This window comes from Acartia tonsa, chromosome 10, assembly GCF_053477335.1.
Source record: "Acartia tonsa isolate MP-2025a chromosome 10, ASM5347733v1, whole genome shotgun sequence".
Lineage (NCBI taxonomy): Eukaryota > Metazoa > Arthropoda > Copepoda > Calanoida > Acartiidae > Acartia > Acartia tonsa.
The window spans coordinates 3,747,542-3,764,514 of NC_137269.1; the positions used below are offsets into that span (position 1 = coordinate 3,747,542).

The 16,973-nt window shown below is 42.2% G+C and overlaps 1 protein-coding gene and 1 long non-coding RNA gene across 5 annotated transcripts in view; one reads left to right on the top strand and one right to left on the bottom strand.

The window, feature by feature from the left end:
* Amph (amphiphysin) overlaps nucleotides 1-16,973 on the bottom strand; it is an 89,054-nt gene that overhangs the window by 11,732 nt on the left and 60,349 nt on the right. For all 4 annotated transcript variants that reach the window (XM_080173254.1, XM_080173253.1, XM_080173251.1 and 1 more), the window contains exons 6-11: nucleotides 15,982-16,074; nucleotides 15,326-15,379; nucleotides 14,280-14,402; nucleotides 13,882-13,923; nucleotides 13,467-13,555; nucleotides 3,590-3,606 (exon numbers count right to left, since the gene is read on the bottom strand). In XM_080173254.1, coding sequence (XP_080029380.1) covers nucleotides 3,590-3,606; nucleotides 13,467-13,555; nucleotides 13,882-13,923; nucleotides 14,280-14,402; nucleotides 15,326-15,379; nucleotides 15,982-16,074 — 418 coding nt within the window. The remainder of the gene's footprint in view (nucleotides 1-3,589; nucleotides 3,607-13,466; nucleotides 13,556-13,881; nucleotides 13,924-14,279; nucleotides 14,403-15,325; nucleotides 15,380-15,981; nucleotides 16,075-16,973) is intronic.
* LOC145329203 (uncharacterized) lies at nucleotides 11,673-12,144 on the top strand. The gene is made up of 2 exons (XR_013882803.1): nucleotides 11,673-11,906; nucleotides 12,104-12,144. It is a non-coding gene; the product is annotated as an uncharacterized LOC145329203 (long non-coding RNA).

Here is a 16,973-nt window from a genome sequence, read left to right on the forward strand (position 1 = left end):
AAAATAAATATATTTCCAAGAGAGGGAGGCACCCCTGTACTCCCCCCACCATGCCTTAGGAACTAAGAAAACTTTTGAAAATACATTAAAAATCCCCCCCCCCCAAACCTTTGAAAACAAAAACTTTAACCTCCCCACTCCCAAAAAAAACATTATGGACGTCCTTGATTTCCAGTGTGGCTTCGCATCCAATTAAAATCCGACGGATAGGAACCGGTTCTGAGCCTTACTGAAAAATCATGCGTTGTATAGTATCATAAATAGCATATTTTAATTGAAAATAAAAATCAATCATGAAATCAATCATGTTTTAATGACCTAAGCCCCTATGGGCCAACAGAACAAAAAATTAACTTTTTTTACTCAAAATTAAGATTTTTTATTTTATATGAAATTTCTTTTATCTATGACAAACAAAAATGGTTCTTAGGACATTGCAAGTCATCAGTATTACAAAATTGTAGCTGTCTAGAATACATAGATATCATACTGTCATTCTATGGGTATTTTCAACCATAGGAACCACTTAGTAGTTGTTTAATTAGCATAGATAATTCATCTTATAGACAATGAATTTTCAACTAATGTTCCCTGCACAGGGAGGGAGGGGATAATGGGCTGTAAATTATACTGGTACTCAACTTTATCTTATTCATTTGCTCAAAAACTTTGGGTACTTTATTGAAAATTTTTAGTTCGTTTAGTTGCAAAGTAATAGTGACCTAACTTTTAACCAATAATTAAATCTATGGAAAGGGTTAATTTTGTTTATAATCATTTGTGATGTATATCAATTTATTGTCCATTGTCTTCTCCCTTAAAACCCCTGGTTCCCTGTCAATATTTTGTGTTGTCATTATATCAACATAAGTCATAATGTCATTATAATAAGGTTATATCGCTAATATGTCAGAAATTACCACTTTTATTTCAAATCATTTAGTTTTTTTTATTAGAAAAATAATTGAACAAGGATGACAACATCTATAAAAGTGAAGAACTGAATAAACAAACTATAAATGTAAAAGTAAAAAATTGTGAGGAAATTTGTTGCAAAACTGCTTAAATACAGAATCTGTTTAAATACGCACAATTGCAGATTTATTATAGAGATGCTTTACATTAAACATTGTACTTTGTTGTTCTAGGAATCAGTACCTCAAAAATCAGATAAAGAGGATAAATATAAATTGTTGTCATAAAAGTTGAAAATCTCCATGTTTCAAATGAACGTACAGACATTCTGGTAACGATAGTAGAGTTGCTACAATTTTCAAAAACGGCTTGTTGATTATATGTCAGTTAAGACCCCTTTTATATTATTGCATATAGTCGACACTATGTTACAAATTTTGATATTCATACAAAAAGATGTTTTCTATTTTTAAAACTAGTGGTTCTGTATCGGGATAGAAAATATAGCTTAAAACCACACAAAGAGATTGGTTTAGAATGGAAAAATAGCCTAAAACCATCACAGGAGCAATTAGCAGGTTCCCTAAATTGTAGCGACATTGGCCTTTAAAATCTCTCATTACCTTGGTTCAAACTTTGCAAAAATACAATTAATCTACAGAAGAAGTAATAATTATGTTTATCATAATTGGGGATATTTAACAATTTATCGTCCATTGTCTTATCCCTTCAAATCCCTGCACAATGGTTTCACCCCTTCCTTTCTGGAGGTATAAAATTTCATCACAAAAAGTTGTTCATAGCAAAATCCTAATTAAAGTTTCATATCAGTACTCCGAGGCTTTGTGTAGTTTTTGGTCATACTCGTGTAGGCGTTGCAAAATTTTATGTTTATTTAGGGCAGCAAAAATCTATTTTTATAGAAAAAAAAACATCATCTTTAACAAGATTGCTGTCTGTCTGTGTGTATCGAAGGATTTCGCCAACCGCTGCTGGACCGATATGGAAGATTTTTCGACTACTACCCCTTCCCTCAAATGACCCCAGAGACCTCTAAAGGCGTAGCTGCCAGTTAAAGTAGTATTTTTTTGTCCTTGAAGAGTAAGACCTCGCTAACCATAATTTTAAGCTATTTTTCTGCTCCCTTCCTCCACCTTCCAATAAAAAGCCCTTGCATATTATTAACATCAAACAAAAATATTCTTGACAAAATTATATTAAGGAAAAAAAACTTTATGAAAAGCTACATTGTAAAGAAGAACCATATCGGTCCAGCGGTGAGCGAGATCCTACGGTACAAACAGTTACACACACAGATCACAAGGATATACATAATTTTTTAAAGCTGTCTAAGATATTCTAAAAATACATTTTGTTTTATGGGAACTCAATATAGCCCCCCCCCCCCCCGTTTCAGGCCCCAACTTAGTAATTTTCAGGTCTAACTCTTAATTGCTCGATAAGCAATTTTTAGCGACTTATATGTAGGTATAGTTGAATTTTAAATTTTTCCTTTTACGTAATCGATGGCAATATCCCCTTTAATCGGAAGTTGTCACCACCCCCCCACCCTCCAATAGCTTTGATTTTAGAAAGATTTTATTGTATGCTTCATTTATTTTTGGTTAGGTTAGGTAAGGTAAGGTTTAGATGGCCTCCTGTAAGGGAAAATCTACAAAAAGGGGCACATTAAATGCCTATAATACTTTTTATTGTCTTAAAAAACCTTGCTTAACATAACTTAAAGTAAAAGAAGCAGCATTATTCAAAAACTAAAAATAATAGAAGAAAGAATTGCCTGTGAATTAGCGATAATTTTTTAAGCTAAATTCTTGCAATTTTTTATTAAAGTAGCTTCTTTTTTATGGGGCCATTTTTAACTCATAAATTATTTTAAAAGAAAAGGTTTTAAAATACGTCTGATAAACCAATTTAGGAAGTTTTAATGTATATTCTTTTTATAGCAAAAATGGTGCGTTATCACTGCCGCATTATTTTCAAATTATTTTATAATACCCAACTCCCCTTTTTTTGCAATTAAGGGTTGGGTTGTTTTTCTTTACTTTATGTCTACTTTATGCCCTAACCCCACGAGGCTATCCTCTCCCAATTAAAACCTAACCTAACCTGACCTAAAGTAAACACAGACCCAAGAAAACCATCCCACCTATTATTTTCAATCTAAATTCAATTAAAGGGGGGTGGGGGTTTTATGCTCGACTTTGTACTTTAAGAGAGAAGCCGCCAAATTGTGTTATTTTGCGATTACAGAACACTTTGTATTTATGACAATATACGGCAGTGATGGCTCACCACAAAAATAAATTCAAAGAAGGCATTAAGTAGTTATATTTAGATTTTATATAGAAGGTTGATCTTTAAAAAAATCAACGACCAAATGCCCTCTTTAAATTAGCATGTAGACAAGTAAATTGCATGAAGAAAAAAAACAGCTAAGGACTAAAAAACTTGAAAAGCATAAAAAGGGTTAAATTGGGGTATTTTCATGATTAGGGGATGGGGGGTTAATAGGGTGCGGGATTGGGGCAAGAGCATAAGTGTATGAAATAAATAAGGATATAATAAACAAAAGGGGAGGGGGGGGGGGTTGCCACCACATGCATGAATATACCCCAAAACAAACCCCCCAAAATAAAATAAAAAAAGTACATACCTTTAGGCGGAGAGTTCCTAAAAATAGAAAGGATTATTAAAAATATTTCAAATGAAAGTTATGTTTTCTATCTATCTATGAATCAATCAATTTATACATTTCTGTATTCATCCATCTATCCATCAATCCATCCATCTATTTTACTAGTCTTCTTTTTTTGGTCTATGTGTTATTATTGGATTAATGATCTTTGTAAATTTGAATGTGATTTATTTACAAAAGATACAGACAGAATAACTTATTTAATGCCTCAAAGTTGTCACCCCAGTTTTATTTGTCGCAATATACCTTACTCTTTAGCATACAGATTAAAAAGAATTTGTACTTCAAATGAAAATTTTCTGTTAAGATTAAATGAACTCAAAATAAATTTATTAAGCCGTGGTTATGTGGTAATACGACAACCAGACGGACAGGCAGTTTACGGAATTGCTACGCTGTGACTTATCATAACAAACCCTCTGCACTAATCTTATTATATCACCATTTATCTCATGACCGATGTTGACCCCGCTATCCAGCGGTCAAACTGGCCTGCCTAAATGTGGGGAGGGACTCAAACACGCAGCTATCACGCGCCCCTCATGCGATTATACAACCGGGAGGCGCTGCCTCCCCCTTTACCACAGCTGCCCCCACAGCCTGTCTACCGCCGGGAGCTAAGCCCTAGCGTCCCACACCCCCTTCAAACCTAACCATTGTTATAATCTGTTGTATATATATAGTAAACATTCATTGTAAATATTATTCAGTTAAATATATAATTTCTGTATGACTAAATCCTGCTAGTTTGTTTTGGTAGAATAATTCAAGGCTAAGGCTCGTTGAACTCGAACTCGCAACCCTGTGAGCTGAAACGTTCGGCTTACCATAACTTGGTGTCAGCGTGTTTCAATCGAGCCTTACAGAAATTAGCCTATTCTACCTCTGATTGGACCCTTTGGCAAGTAAGGGGACAATCAGCCGCCAACTGAGAAGCCAACTGACCCGTGAGACGGCCTTTTTAGGTCAAATTTCCATCATTTTGAACGCAATATGTGGGCCTCTGGCCTACGGCAAGCAGATTTAGCCTGCTAAAAGCGCCAGTTAAGACGCTTTTTCCGTACCGTGTAGGAGTAGCGCTAGGTGCGCAGCCATGGTAATCGGATAATTTAGCTCAGACGGCTACAGAACTGAGTCTAAATTGGCAAGTGTAGCTGGGACAAGCCCCAGGACACCCAGGCCAAACCTACGAGACAGACAGCTGGGTGCTGGTCTCCTTGAGAAGGCAATGTGTGGCTGCGAAGCTTCAGCACACAAGTAAGGCCTACCACTGCGACGGATAGCAGATTTTGAGCCACAGGCACGGCAGGACGGGACATTCCCTGCCGCTGCCTTCCAGGATTCGAACCCGAGGCGCTGTAGGACGGGCCATTCCCTGCCGCCATTTTCGGGATTCGAACCAGCGGCGCTGTAGGACGGGACATTCCCTACCGCCGCCACCCCTCTGAACCTTGCAGGACGGACATTCCCTGCTGCCAGTGCTTCCAGAATCACACCTAGAGCTCCTAGTGATAACAACACATAAGTGTGTATAAATGTCAACCAAGTGATAAAAAGAAATATAAAATTGTTGACCCAGTGATAATTAATAAGCTCTAGTGATTCGAAGCTACAGTCTAAGCCACCATGGTAAGCGATACCACCATAGCTGCGGTTCGGCCACCACCGAAGTTTCTGCCAACCCCAGCCGAACGGGAGGCCCCCTTGTCTCAAGGGCAGGACCTCCACTTCCCCTGCCATATCAGGGTGAGGTTTCCTACTCCTGACCCTGCCCAGCATGTACAGGTTGATGCCATGATCGATTCTGGCAACCGTGTACCAGGGTCTGCTGTAATTTCTGAACACCTCATGCACGCAATGGGCGTGCAACGCATGTTGATTCCGGACAACACCCAAATCCTGACTGCTAACGAGGAAGGCCAGCCCCTCCAGGTAATAGGAAAATTGAAAGAATTATATATGGCAGTCTCACACACCCTTATACTCCATCTGTACCACGTGACTGTGGTCCGGAATCTCTCACACCCTCTGAACCTAGGAGGGTATTTTCTCAAGGAGTTCGGAACTAGGCTCTGTTTCGACATGCAACCACCTTGCTTGTGGGTGCGTGGGGAGTTCATCCCACTCCGTGGCGTCCCCATTGACCGGGAGACAGCCGAGAGAGAGTTGAGTTACGAGGGGCCTCTGCCAGGCCCACTGCCAGAGCAGCCGCGTGTGGTCGAGAAAGGCACGCACTGGGTGGACACTGCGCTCAACGCCCATAGGGGGACCAACCTGCTAGCCATGGGGTTGCCCCCAGTGCCCAAGGTGCCGCTGGAGAACCTGCCAACAACGTTCCCTGAGATTGCCAGCCCTCCAGAACCAATCTTCTCCGCCGACACCTTTATCAACGGCCAGCCGTGTCCACCTGGCCCCCTCTACCTGGGACCCCCAGCCAGTCAGCCAGCCAAGTCCGAGTCCAGACCCGTCAAGTCGCGGTCTGATGCACCCGGAGCCACACTCAACTCCCAGGAATCAGCCTCTCCCGGCGCCGTGCCCGTCAAGTCGTGGCCGGCCGCCTCCGGAGCCACGCATGGCTCCGCTGCCTCAGCCTCTCCTAGCGCCGAGCCCGTCAAGTCGCGGCCGGACGCCCACGGAGCCCAGGCTGGTCCCAGCGCCCCGGCCTCTCCCAGCACCGAGCCCGTCAAATCGTGGCCGGACGCCCTCGGAGCCACACCTGGCTCCGACACGTCAGCCCCTCCCGAGGCCGAGCCCGTCAAGTCGCGGCCGGTGGGTCCCGGAGCCAAAGCTGACCCCGCACCAGCCACGTATAGGCTAAGCGCTGTCACTCCAACTGACGGCCAGCCACCCCAACTCCGCACGGCCAAGCGGGTGGTCTTGCCTGGCCGCGGTGTCATGGCTGTCCCTGTTGAATTAGTAGGACACCGCACCAAGGATGCCATCCAACTAGCTGCCCCAGAACAGAGGTTTGGGGAGGATCTTGTCATCCCAGAAGGCCTGTATGCCCACAGGCCTGGCTCCGCCAGTGTGTTTCGAGTGCTGGTGGTAAATGAAGGGGAGACGCCCCTCCTGCTGGACGCCGGCCTCCCAGTGGCTGGGGAGCTAGTCAAGCCTGACATTTTAGAGGTTTCTGATAAGCCTCCCCCGCGTCTCCACTCATTCCAAGAGCCTGTTGAGCCCCCAGATATGCAGGAGTTGTGGGAGGCCCTTTAGATGGAAGACAATGAGTTCCTGCGCAAGGACCCCTTGCTCAAAAAGGAGGTTTGGACCCTGTTATCAGAGTACAGGGACGTCTTCTCCAACTCTACCCCCGGCTGCACGGACGTAGTCGAGCTGCAGCTGCGCCTCAAGCCAGGAACCCAGCCGATCCGCCAGAGATTTAGGGATCTGAACCCGCGGCAGGAGGCTGAGCTGGAGAAACAACTGGACACCTGGCTACAAGAGGGAGTCATAGAGCCGTCAGACTCCGCCTGGAGCAGCCCCCTGGTGCCCATCAAGAAGAAGGACGGGAGCACCCGCTGGGCCGTCGACTACCGAGCCCTCAACAAGTGCCTGGAACTGGATAGCTACCCTCTGCCCAGGATCCAGCAGTTGGTAGAACGAGCTGGAGGGCACCGCGTCTACAGTGCCCTAGACGCGGTGGCCGCGTACTACACCATCCGTGTGTCTGAGGACAGCCGGCCCTGCACCGCCTTCACCACCCCCAGGGGCTTGTATCAATGGAAAAGGATGCCCTTTGGCCTGGCTACGGCACCGTCTGTCTATTCCAGATTTATTGCAGGGGTCCTAAATCCACTAGGCACAGCCAACCTCCAGTCATACCTTGACGACGTCCTGACCTTCCACCAGGATACCTGGGCCCACCTGGCTAGGCTCCGGGAGGTCTTGGAAGCCCACCGCAGGGGAGGAATCCGCCTCAAGCCAGCTAAGACCAAGCTGTTCCGAGCCAAGGTGGATTATCTGGGCCACACCCTCAGCCGTGAGGGGATAGCCATGCAGGAGGATTATATTGACCGCATCCTGGACTGGCCGGCCCCCAGCACCCCCAAGGATTTGCTGGCGCTTCTGGGGTTCTTTGGATACTACCGCCTGTTCATCCCAGAGTATGCCGACCTCACCTACGAGATGAATCGGCAGAAGACGGCCAAGACCCTAGCCTGGACGCCTGAGATGGAAGCCCAGCTGCTACAGCTCAAGGACAAGTTCCGTCAAGCCCCCATCCGAGCGCCGCCCAGGTTTGACTTGCCGGCGGTGTTCCAGCTCACCACAGACTTTAGCAGCTGCGCCATCTCTGCCATTCTGAGTCAATGCCAGGACGGCAAGGAGAGGCTGATTGCCGCCGTGGGGCGCAAGACAACCGACCCCGAGACTCGCTACCCGTCCTGGAAGGGAGAGATGGCCGCCATTATGTATGGAATCCGGAAATTTCACGGCATCTTGTCCTACCGCAGCTTCCAGATCAACACTGATTCCTCAGCCTTGCTGCAGATGAAGTCACTGAACACATCCACAGGGATGGTGGCCCGCTGGCAGGAGGAGCTAGCGGCCCTAGATTTCACTGTCTGCCACCGTCCTGGCACCCAGAACACCAACGCCGACGCCCTTAGCCGCCGGGAGGACGCCAACATGCCGATGGCTAGCGCCGAAGAATTAGCAGAGCAGGCTGAGTATATCCACAACCTTTGCCAGCTAGGGGAGTCCGCAGCTAGCCGGCCCCCTGCCGCACGACTGGACCCAGCTAGAGTATTAGAAGCCCAGACACAGGACCCTCTCCTGCTCCGTGTCCGCCAGTGGGTGGCTGATGGCAGAGCCCCAACTAAGGCTGAGCTGCGCGGCAAGGAACGAGACGAGCAGCAGTACGCCAGCCGCTTCCCAGCCCTGGGACTTGACGAGCATGGCTGCCTCACCACCACTGACCAAACCTTGACAGGGGAAAGGACAAGATACCTGCTGCCTTCGGCCCTCCAGCAGGACGCGTTCTTTTTAGCCCATGGGACCCCCATGGCCGGGCACTTTGGAATGGACGCGACTATCGCCCGCGTTGCCATGCACTTCTGGTGGCCCAACCTGGCCCGTGACGTCCGCCTGATGGTTCAGACTTGTCCTGAGTGTGTCCAGAAGGTTACCAAGGAAAGGTTGAAGCAAGGGATACATGTGCCCTCCCTCCAGGGGTATCCACAGCAAGTCCTGTTCATTGACCTGGTGGGGCCACTGCCAGAAACCCCAGCCGGGAACCGCTATATCCTCACCTGTCAAGACGGGTTCAGCCGGTTTGTCAGCCTCTACGCCATCCCCAACAAGCGCACCCTCACGGTGGCTGAAGCCCTGCTGCACCGCCACCTGGCCACGTTCGGATGCCCCCTGAAGATCCACTCCGACAATGGGATGGAGTTCACCGGCCAGGTATTCCAGGAGCTGGCCTCCAAGCTTGAGATTGGCCTGACACATCCACCACCCTACAACCCGCAGTCCAACCGAGTGGAAAGGTTCCATCGGACGCTCAATACAGGCATGCGTCTGTTCTTAGACAGAGACGACAACAACTGGGAGCCACACTTGCCTGCCATTGCCTTCGCCTACAACACCAAGGCCTGCAGATCCACCGGCGTGACCCCGTTCCTGGCCTACTTTGGGAGAGAGGCCAAACTTCCGGTGGACATGGTGCTCCGGCTGCCAGACACAGAATATGCCTCGGTTCCAGCCAACGTCCAAGCTCTCCTGCAACGCTACCATGCAGTGTATGAGGCCATCCAGCAGAAAGAGGAGGGAGCCATCCGGAGGAGCGCGGCAGCCTACGAAGGCACGGCCAAGTACGAGGTTGGAGACTTGGTCTGGTACCTGGCCCCCCGTCTGGTGCCAGGGAAGGCAGCCAAGATTACCAAGAGATGGACTGGCCCCTGGAAGGTAGTGAGGCAAGCTACAGACGTCCATTATGTCATCAAACCTGCCTCTCCAATTGCCAGGATCTCGGAAGTTACCGCGCATGTAGGCCAACTGCGCAAATACACTGGAGATGTGACTGCCCACCAGATTCCAACAGACATTCAAGGCGACCTGGACGGCAACGAGGATGCCACCGAGCTGCCGGTCGGAGCTGCGGCGCCCCCAGCGAGTGACCCAGGACAGTTCCCAGTGTACCAGCCGACCGCAGCCGCCCCACAGCCTAGCGGCCAGGACCGTGACCCAGTAGAAGAGAATCTGCAGGAGCAACCCAACGAACCACCGCCGCCGCCGCCAGCTCCAGAGCCACCCAGAGATGCCATCTGGAATCCTGATACGGACATGGAGAACCTGCCAGCCAGCAGCGAGCCTGTAGGAGGAGAAGCGGCCACTGCAATGGAAGAGGCAGCCCCAGAGGACGAAGCTGAAGCCATGTGCCCCCTGTTGATGACAGCCATCCCCATCCGGGTAGGAGCTAGGAGGCCAAGCAACCTGGATCAAGCAGGCGCCCCCATGGAATTTTATGCGCCTTCCTCCATCGTCATTCCCCCCTTGGGAACCACCAGAGTTAGCCTAGGCCTCCGTGTCCAGCTACCCGCTGAGGCAGAGCTAGTCCTGCAGACGAGGCAAAATTTCCAGCGGCGGGGCTTGGCCGTCGCCAACCCACGCCTGGAAGCCAACCAGGAGTTGACAATGCTGATATCCAACCACAGCCAGACAGAGCAACGAGTGTCCCGTGGAGCCTGTGTAGCCCGAGCTGTCCTCCACCGAGCGGTGCCCCAGGAAGAGCCTGTCCTGCGCAGACATAGGTTGTCGTATCCCCAGGTTCAAGGCCTGGTGGCTCGAGAGCCCCGCAACCCTTGAAGGGGAGGTTGTGGTAATACGACAACCAGACGGACAGGCAGTTTACGGAATTGCTACGCTGTGACTTATCATAACAAACCCTCTGCACTAATCTTATTATATCACCATTTATCTCATGACCGATGTTGACCTCGCTATCCAGCGGTCAAACTGGCCTGCCTAAATGTGGGGAGGGACTCAAACACGCAGCTATCACGCGCCCCTCACGCGATTATACAACCGGGAGGCGCTGCCTCCCCCTTTACCACAGCTGCCCCCACAGCCTGTCTACCGCCGGGAGCTAAGCCCTAGCGTCCCACACCCCCTTCAAACCTAACCATTGTTATAATCTGTTGTATATATATAGTAAACATTCATTGTAAATATTATTCAGTTAAATATATAATTTCTGTATGACTAAATCCTGCTAGTTTGTTTTGGTAGAATAATTCAAGGCTAAGGCTCGTTGAACTCGAACTCGCAACCCTGTGAGCTGAAACGTTCGGCTTACCATAGTTACAATGCCAAAATTATTGTAAATGCCTTTGACAAACTCAAAAATATTCCACGCAGTAAAACTTTAGAAAAAGTAATTCATCCAAAACAAAATAATAGAGTAATGTTTTCTTTAACTTATGACCTAAGAATTATAAATGTAAATGATAGTATAAAAAAGCACTATGTTATTGCAAATAAGGATCCCAGTTTTAAAATATCTTTTCCGAAAATGCCTATGGTTGGGTACAAAAGAGCACGCAATATAGGCGATCACTTGATCCGTGCTAAATTGTATCCCATCCATAGGTATGAAATGAGAAATAGAAATGGCTTCTTTAAATGTAGTAAACGAGATATTGGTTGTGATTTGTGTAACCATAGTCAAAACATAACAGAACATGTTGCTAGTCATTCAAAAAAGAAATATCCTATAAAATCTAAAATTAAATGCTCTGATAGTTATATTATTTATTCAATTCAATGTAAAAAATGTGATATGCAATATGTAGGCCAAACTACGACACCTGTGTGTAGACGCTTTAACAGCCACTCATGGGATATCATAAATAAAAAGAATGAGAAACCTGTACCAAAGCATTTTAACAGTAGAAACCACTCTCATTCAGATATGATTTTTACACCTTTTGAAAAATTAAATAAAAAAGATAAAACTTTATTAGATGTTCGTGAAAAATATTGGATTTTGGAAAAAAATACTGTAATCTTTGGATTAAACAGAAATTATTAATTGCCAGTTGCAACCTTACATTTTTTTTCTTGTACCTCCCTTTTTTTGTCTTTATTATATATAACATTTTTGTAATAGTTATTTAACCCTTTAAACAGATGATTTTCAACAACCACCCAAATTTTGACCATTTTGACCGCCTGTATTGTTATCAAACTAATTTTCCCCCAAAAAACTCATTCTATTCTTGACAATGCACGAAGATACTGCTAAATTTTATGTGAAAAAATGTATATAAATAACCATGTAAGTTGTTTTATTTTATAGAATTTTTTTATTACATATTTTAAATTTACATAGTCCTGTTGTTACTACGCTTTTTGTTGATATAATTGTCCTTGTTTCTTTAAATTTTGACCATTTTGCTAAAATGATTTGTTATGTTATTGTGTATATAACCATTTCTTATACTTTTTTGTGAAAAAAATTTAATATTTTTTTAGACCCTGATGATGTTTATGCCAATAAACGAAAAATTTCGGTGCCTGATGTGTTGATTTTTTTCCTTGTTGGGGAATAGAATAGTTGGTGCGCGTCCTTTTTATGAATATATTGGTCTATGTATCTATGAAGGGCTAGAATGTTCTAAAGGTAGAGCTCTTGTCATAGATCTATGTATTTATCTATCTATCTTTGTATCTATGTATATACTTACATAGAACTATTAATAACTGGAGGGCTAAATGTTCTAATGGTAGAGCTCTTGTCATAGATCTATGTATTTATCTATCTATCTTTGTATCTATGTATATACTTACATAGAACTATTAATAACTGGAGGGCTAAATGTTCTAATGGCAGAGCTCTTGTCATAGATCTATGTATCTATGTATCTATCTATCTATCTATGTATCTATGTATATACTTACATAGAACTATTAATAACTGGAGGGCTAAATGTTCTAATGGTAGAGCTCTTGTCATAGATCTATGTAATTATCTATCTATCTATCTATGTATATACTTACATAGAATTATTAATAACTGGAGGGCTAGAATGTTCTAATGGTAGAGCTCTTGACATCGATCTATGTAATTATCTATGTATCTATGTATATACTTACATAGAATTATTAATAACTGGAGGGCTAGAATGTTCTAATGGTAGAGCTTTTGACATAGATCTATGTAATTATCTATATATCTATGTATAATTATATACTTACATAGAACTATTAATAACTGGAGGGCTAGAATGTTCTAATGATAGAGGACTTGACATAGATCTATGTTATTATCTATCCATCTATCTATGTATCTATGTATATACTTACATAGAATTATTAATAACTGGAGGGCTAGAATGTTGTAATAGTAGAGCTCTTGTTATAGATCTATGTATCTATCTATCTATCTTTGTATCTATGTATGTACTTACATAGAACTATTAATAACTGGAGGGCTAGAATGTTCTAATGGTAAAGCTCTTGTCATAGAACTATATATCTATCTATCTATCTATGTATCTTTGTATATACTTACATAGAATTATTAATAACTGGGGGGCTAGAATGTTCTAATGGTAAGGGACTTGATATAGATCTATGTTATTATCTATCTATCTATGTATTTATCTATCTATCTATGTATATACTTACATAGAATTATTAATAACTGGGGGGGCTAGAATGTTCCAATGGTAGAGCTCTGACATAGATCTATGTATTTATCTATCTATCTATGTATCTATGTATATACTTACATAGAATTATTAATAACTGGAGGGCTAGAATGTTCTAATGGTAGAGCTATTGTCATAGATCTATGTTTCTATCTATCTATCTACGTATCTATGTATATACTTACATAGAATTATTAATAACTGGAGGGCTAGAATGTTCTAATGGTAGAGCTCTTGACATAGATCTTCTTGGCAATGTTCCTTTCTGTACCTCCTTAAATAAACATTCAATTACAAATGGCAGAACGTGTTAAAAACAATTCTAGGAACGCATAGTCCATTATCCCCCCCCCCCCTTCCATGTTTTTAATTGAAAGGGGATTCTGCTAGGTTCTTGTCAATCATTTATTATTGTGCATTACTGACAGACAGACAGACACACTAAAACCAACTAATTAAGTACAGGGAAGTAGGCTGAAAAAAAATTGTACAAAGCCGAAAATCCTTAAGCCAACCCTAATTGGTAAGGAGAGGGTAAAATCTTTTATAGGTGGTATTACTCCCCCTTTGGAAATTACACTACAAATGAAAATTAATTACCTTTGATAGTTTATCCACAACTGTCTCTAATTCACTGAATACCTACACAATATACAATTAATTATAGTTATTAACCGCATCGTATTATAGACAGCTTTTCGCTGATATTATGATGAAAAATTATATGATTAAAACCAGTTTTGTCAGTCCCGAGGTGGCGCAGGACCGGGCTAACAAAAGTTGTGGAATATTGCCTGTAATACGATGCTATACATGATTTTTCAGTATGGCTGAAAACCGGTTCATTAAGCTGAGTGTCAAAACGTTTCAACCACTAATTGTAATTTACAGACGAGGTAATTTTAGGAATCTCACTGGGGATGTACATCAATTTATCGACCATTGTCTTATCCCTTTAGATTCTTGTTTTGAGAAACTTTTTTGGCATCTAAACTAACCTTGGATGTTTCAGAATGGAAGACCTCTTCAGCTGCGAATAGGGTTTGCATGTTCGTCACGAGGAATATCACGCGGCTGTCAAATAGGGCTGGCAGCTCATCATGCAGTTCAGAGTTCAGTACCTGCATAGATAGATAGATAGAAAGATGGATAGATAAATAGATACGTATATAATCAAGTAGGGCTGGCAGCTCATCATGCAGTTCAGAGTTCAGTACCTTGATAAATAGATAGATAGATAGTTAAATAGATAGAAAGATGTATAGATAAATAAATAGGTATATAATCAAATAGGGCTGGCAGCTCATCATGCAGTTCAGAGTTCAGTACCTGCATAAATAGATAGATAGATAGTTAAATAGATAGAAAGATCGATAGATAAATAGATAGGTTTATAATCAAATAGGGCTGGCAGCTCATCATGCAGTTCAGAGTTCAGTACCTGCATAGATAGATAGATAGAAAGATGGATAGATAAATATGTAAATAGGTATATAATCAAATAGGGCTGGCAGCTCATCATGCAGTTCAGAGTTCAGTACCTGCATAGATAGATAGATAGTTAGATTATAGATAGATTGACAGACGGACAGACAATATATGGTCAAATAGGGCTGGCAGCTCATCATTTATAGTTCAGAGTTCAGTACCTAGATAGATAGATAGTTGGATAGTTAGATAGATAAATAGTTACATAGATAGATAGATAGGTGGATAGTTAGGTATATAGATAGGTAGATTGATAGATAGATAGTGAGATAGATAGTTAGTTAGATTAGATATTTTGATAGATATATAGAAAGATTGTTAGATAGATAGATTAATTGATAGATAAAAAAAAGGTTGTTAAAATACTTGTAGATAGATCCCAAAATGTTCATGCTTTTTGATGGGACATTCTATGGAAACCCAATTTGGCATCAAAACTACTGACCAATCAAACATTGAGACATGATGACTCTGTCTATTTTAAGTTTTCGAAGTTTTAATTTACAGGTCCGTCTTTTTATGCCAGAAAAGACGGATGAATAAATATATTACTTACCTCATATGTTCTTTTAGCATTTTCCATCTGTTCCTTGGCTCTTATGTATTTAGCCTGAAATAATAACATTTTATTCAGGGAGGGAGGGGACATTATAATGGTACCCAAAGTTTTATAACCATATTATCTTATTGGTTTCTCAAAACTTTGGGTACTTTGATCAGTTCGATCGAAAGTAGTAGTGTCCTAACTTTTTAACAAATAATTTCAATCTACAAAAGGGCTGATTTTGCTTATCATGTACATCAATTTATCATCCATTGTCTTATCCCTTTAGATTTCTGAATTTTATTATATTTTAAAATTCACGCAACCTTGCTACATGAATAAAAAGGCAACAGTTTGAGAAAGCATTCAAAGGGACAAAGCATTCCACCTATTCGTAGTAAAACAGCAATTAACCACTTTTTAAATTAATATTTAGTTCTAAAATATCTTAGTTTTGTTAATTTTAATAAATAACCGTTTGAAACTCGAGAAAAATCAAAATGTACAAAAAAAATATATCCTATGAAAATTCAGGACCACCTCTTTCCCAGAACTCACCTCATTTCTATTTGGATTAATTAATGTCTTATCCCCTTTTATCCCAGTACTCACCCTATTTCTATTTGGATTATTCTGCATGTCTTATCCCTTTTTATCCCAGGACTCACCTCATTTCTATTTGGATTATTCTGCATCGTCTGAACATTGTGTCTCTCCGCGTCATAATCAATCAATTTTCTACCACGTTTATCTATCTTTTTCTAAAATAGATAAATAGATAATTAATCAGATGAATAAATTGATAATAATAAATATATATGAAAATTTAGGGTGGTGGGTCATTTTGTCTAGGGACGATTTCTCCTGGGAGGGGTGCGGTACCTTCCCAGGACTTTCGATAAGGTACACTGTAAAGGAGAACCATTTCGGTTTAGTGGTTAGCGAGATACTTTGGTACAGACAGACAAACACACACGCACATCCAGTTACTTTTATATAATATGAAAATTAATGTCGTAATAAAATTTTTTATAAAGAAATTAATTTTTTAAAAATCTAAAAAATATATTTTGATTATTTACCATAAAAGGTAAGGTAAATCAAAATATCTTTGTTAAAAACTTTCAAACAAAAATTAGCATTTTTATTAGGGCATCAAAATTGAAAAAAAGTAAAGGCAAATACAGACATTTTGAGAGATCTTAAGCTTCACCAGAATAAATAAATTGAAATCCTTTTACTTATTAATTCTTCATTTAAATATTCTTTGCTGCGCTACTTATGGATATAGTTCACCTATAATTACGGTTAGGTTAGGTTTCATTGGGTTGAGTAACCCCGCTTGTATGGGCTCCCCGCAGGGGTTATATATAAGAAAATAAACTAACATTCCCATTATTATTCTAAAATAAAGGACCGAGGAGGGGGAGGGGGGGGTTTAAATGCTCAACCGGTACTTTGTGTGATATAACCTTTCCGTGAGGGAGGGGACATTGGGTTTTTTTCACTAGTCCCAAAAGTTTTATAATAACGTTTTCGTATTCATTGGCTTTACAACTTTTTTTTGGGGGATTTTTTTTATGAATTTTGATTGGTTGGTGAATTAAGTTGAGTGTTCAAACATTTCAATCAATAATTGTAATCTACAGAAGGGGAAATA